Below are 3,711 nucleotides of genomic sequence, written 5' to 3'. Positions count from 1 at the left end.
ATGTGGGGATTCCTCAAGAAATTAAAAATAGAGCTTCCCTGCAATTGCACTACTGGTATTTACCCCAAAGATACAGATGTAGTGAAAAGAAGGGCCATCTGTACCCCAATGTTTATAGCAGCAATGGCCACGGTTGCCCAACTGTGGAAAGAACCAAGATGCCCTTCAACGGACGAATGGATAAGGAAGATGTGGTCCATATACACTATGGAGTATTATGCCTCCATCAGAAAGGATGAATACCCAACTTTTGTAGCAACATGGATGGGACTGGAAGAGATTATGCTGAGTGAAATAATTCAAGCAGAGAGAGTCAATTATCATATGGTTTCACTTATTTGTGAAGCATAACAAATAACATGGAGGACATGGGAAGATGGAGAGGAGAAGGGAGCTGAGGGAAATTGGAAGGGGAGGTGAACCATGAGAGACTATGGTCTCTGAAAAACAACCTGAGGGTTTTGAAGGGGTGGGGGGTGGGAGGTTGGGGGAACCAGGTGGTGGGTATTATGGAGGGCATGGATTGCATGGAGCACTGGGTGTGGTGCAAAAATAATGAATACTGTTACACTGAAATGAAATAAGAAAAATTAGTGGGTTACTAAAACAAACAAACAAACAAAAAAAAAAAAACTAGACTTATTGAAGCCTTTAGCTGGCTACTACTAGATATAATATTCTGAAATAGTAACTCTAAACTACTGATTTATTATCCTTGCTTCTTGACCTCTATGGGCAGGATCTGTGACCTTCAGACACACTGGGTTGGCAGTGGCCTTCTAGTTATTGATAAGCATGGGGATCTGAGTTTCTTAGAATCCTACAGTGGATACAGTGGCCAAAATGAATACATCTAATGGGTAAACAGCCTTTCCAGCTAGAACTGCATGTATAGGGCTTACAGCTACCTATACTGCCTCCTGCCTCTGAGTTCCTATTCTCTCATCTCAGTTCATGAAAATGATACATAGAAATGACTATAAGCAGTAAATTATCAATTATCTAGATAGCTATAGATAAAAGCAAGAAGTTCCAAATAGCTTTATTGTGGCTTTTTCTATTAAATTTGAGTAGTGGTTTTCTACCAGGAATATCCCTATTTCAGTGCCCCATCAAGTGTTTGGTTATTTTAGGGCTGAGCAGGCCAAGGGCAATGCTAGTTCTAGTGTGGGGTACCCTTCAGTTTCTGGGTAAAATTCCTTCTGGAAATTTGCAAACAGCTTTGGGAAAATCTCCACAAAAAAAATTTAAGCTCCTCTCTGAGCTGCATCCTTGGAAAGGCTTCCTAATCATGTGATATCGTCACATCCTGATGTCCTGATCATGTGATATCTGACATCCCATCCTTACCTCATTCCACTGCAATTTACCAACAACTCATTATCCCCACAGGCCTCAGACATTCAGATCTCTTAGTCCTTACCCTTCCTGAGGACCAGCCATAAAGACTTTTTTTGTCCCTTTGTCTTCCCTACTCATTTATTCAACAATATATATTGAGCACCTATTATATGGTAGGCACTGTTCTTGGAGCTGGGGACATATCAGTGAACAAAACAGTCCCCAAATTTCTGGCCTCATGGAGCTTATATCCTAGCAAATCATCTGCATTGGAAGTGAGTGGGCTGTTCCACCTGTACCATTGATGCTCCAGCATGATCCAGAAGTTCTACTGAGCAGCTTTCCTGGGTTTACCAGTACCAAACTTCAAGCTCAAAACAGAGACATGCCTGAAAAGAATCAAGAGAAAACTATCACTCCCTAGGCTGCAAATAAGTGCTAGATAAATTCAACATGTGCAGTGTCACCCTGTGTGTTTCCTACCATCCACACCAGCCCCCCTTGTCTGTTTCTTGATTTGTGAGCTGGTTAATATTGAATTTGGGAGAAAGCCAGTGTTAAGGTGAATATAGTTTACTTCTACCTAACCTTATATATAACAGGAATATAGTTCTTCCTTAGGCTTGGAAATGAAATGGGGGGAGGAAAATCCAGTGGGGAAAAGAAGAGAGGGTCTGCACAAATGGGTATGCATACACATTCTCTCAGGTGCTGTGGCTAGGTCCCCTAGGAAAGGAGATGTCACAGTATGAGTCTGAAATAGTATAGCTCTAATCACAACAATGAGATGACTAACAAGGTAATACTTAAATATACTTTTCAGTGGTCCCAAGTCCCCCCAAATTATAATTATATAAGCTGATTGTGCCCCCACAAAGGGCTCAACCATGGAAGCTGAATCATTCAGACCTCAAAAATTAACTCTCCACCACTAATTCTCCCCCACCCAAAGACCCAGGTTTCCCCACAGAGGTCTTGTGTTTCTGGGTCCTTCTGTTCTTCTGGGAGATATCAACCCTTTTCTGCTGGAAGCGCTTTAGGAGGCCCTGACGTATCTGCTTAGACTTGATGCAGTAAACAATGGGGTTCATGAAGGGTGGGACCAAGAAGTGCAGGTTGGCCATGAGTACTGCCAGAGCAGGATAGCTGTGCTTCTCTACTCTGTGCAGCACAGATAACCCCAGTTTGGGCAAATAAAAGATGAGAACAATGCAGAGGTGTGAGACACATGTGTTGAGTGTCTTGAGCCTTTCCCCAGGTGATGCAATGCCCAGCACTGTTCGTAGGATCAGGGCATATGAGAGCATGATGAGGAAGGAGTCAAGGCCCAGTGACAAGAGGATGGAGACCAGGCCAACCAAGCTGTTGATCTGGGTGTCTGAGCAGGCCAATCCCACAAGGTCACAGTGTAGGCAGTAACAATGAGAGAGTACACTGATCTGGGGAAAAAGCAGACGCCGCAGGAGGATGGGTCCTGGGAGGTTGAGCAGGACAGCCCTCACCAGGATGGCAGCCCCCACTCTGGCCATGGCTGAGTGGGTCAGAATTGTGGCATAATGCAGAGGTTCCCGGATGGCAACAAAACGATCAAAGGCCATGGCCAGCAGCACACCAGATTCCACATAGGTGAAGGCATGGATGAAGAACATTTGTGCTGCACAGAGATCAAAGGGCAGCTCACGAGCACCCAGCCAGAAGAGCCACATCATGGTGGGGAAGGTAGAGGCACAAAGTCCCAGATCAGAGGCTGCCAACATGGATAGGAAGATGTACATGGGTTCATGTAAGGATGGATCTGTGCGGATCAGGAGAAGGATGAAACTGTTACCCAGGATGGAAACCACACAGATGAGGTTGATGGGGATGGAAACCCAATGATGAGAGGCTTCCAGGCCTGGAAAGCCAGTGAGGAGGAATGTAGAATGACCAGAAGTGCTGGTGTTGCAGGAGAACATAGTGTTTCCAGGAGGGCGTTGTCCATCCTACAAGTAAGAGACATTCATTTATTTGATCATCACTTATATAAAGTCCCTAATAAGTTAGTATGGAAAGGAAAATCTGCCCCATAACCCTTTCTTAAGCCATGAAAGAAACCTCCTTCCCCTTAGAAGCCCATTCCTCTCCATCTCCTGGCTACTTTAGCCTTCTCTTTGGATATAGTAACAATGAATACATTGTAAGAGTTGATCTCTGCTTACTGCTTTAGCTACTCAGTATCTTTTCTTGGGCCTAAACAACCTTCTTTATTCACTTAAGCTATACTCAAAGGCCTATCTCCAGAGTGTCTCCTCAGATTAAATAATGAAGAATGGAGAATAATTTACTGTCAAAATTTAGGATGGTATTATGAATAAGCAGAAGAGACTCCAT

General features: G+C 43.9%; 1 protein-coding gene across 1 annotated transcript; it reads right to left on the bottom strand.

The window, feature by feature from the left end:
- Positions 1 to 2,258: 2,258 nt before the first annotated feature.
- Positions 2,259 to 3,296, bottom strand: LOC125079719 (olfactory receptor 51G2-like). The gene has a single exon (XM_047693498.1). The coding sequence runs from the start codon at positions 3,294 to 3,296 to the stop codon at positions 2,259 to 2,261; it is 1,038 nt and encodes a 345-aa protein (XP_047549454.1).
- Between the last annotated feature and the right edge of the window lie 415 nt (positions 3,297 to 3,711).

Source organism: Lutra lutra, chromosome 10 (assembly GCF_902655055.1).
Source record: "Lutra lutra chromosome 10, mLutLut1.2, whole genome shotgun sequence".
Lineage (NCBI taxonomy): Eukaryota > Metazoa > Chordata > Mammalia > Carnivora > Mustelidae > Lutra > Lutra lutra.
This window is presented reverse-complemented; position numbering and strand designations above follow the sequence as displayed.

What these genes read in the sequence shown, in the direction of transcription:
- LOC125079719 (XM_047693498.1), bottom strand. Translation starts at nt 3,296, where the DNA reads ATGTTCTCCTGCAACACCAGCACTTCTGGTCATTCTACATTCCTCCTC.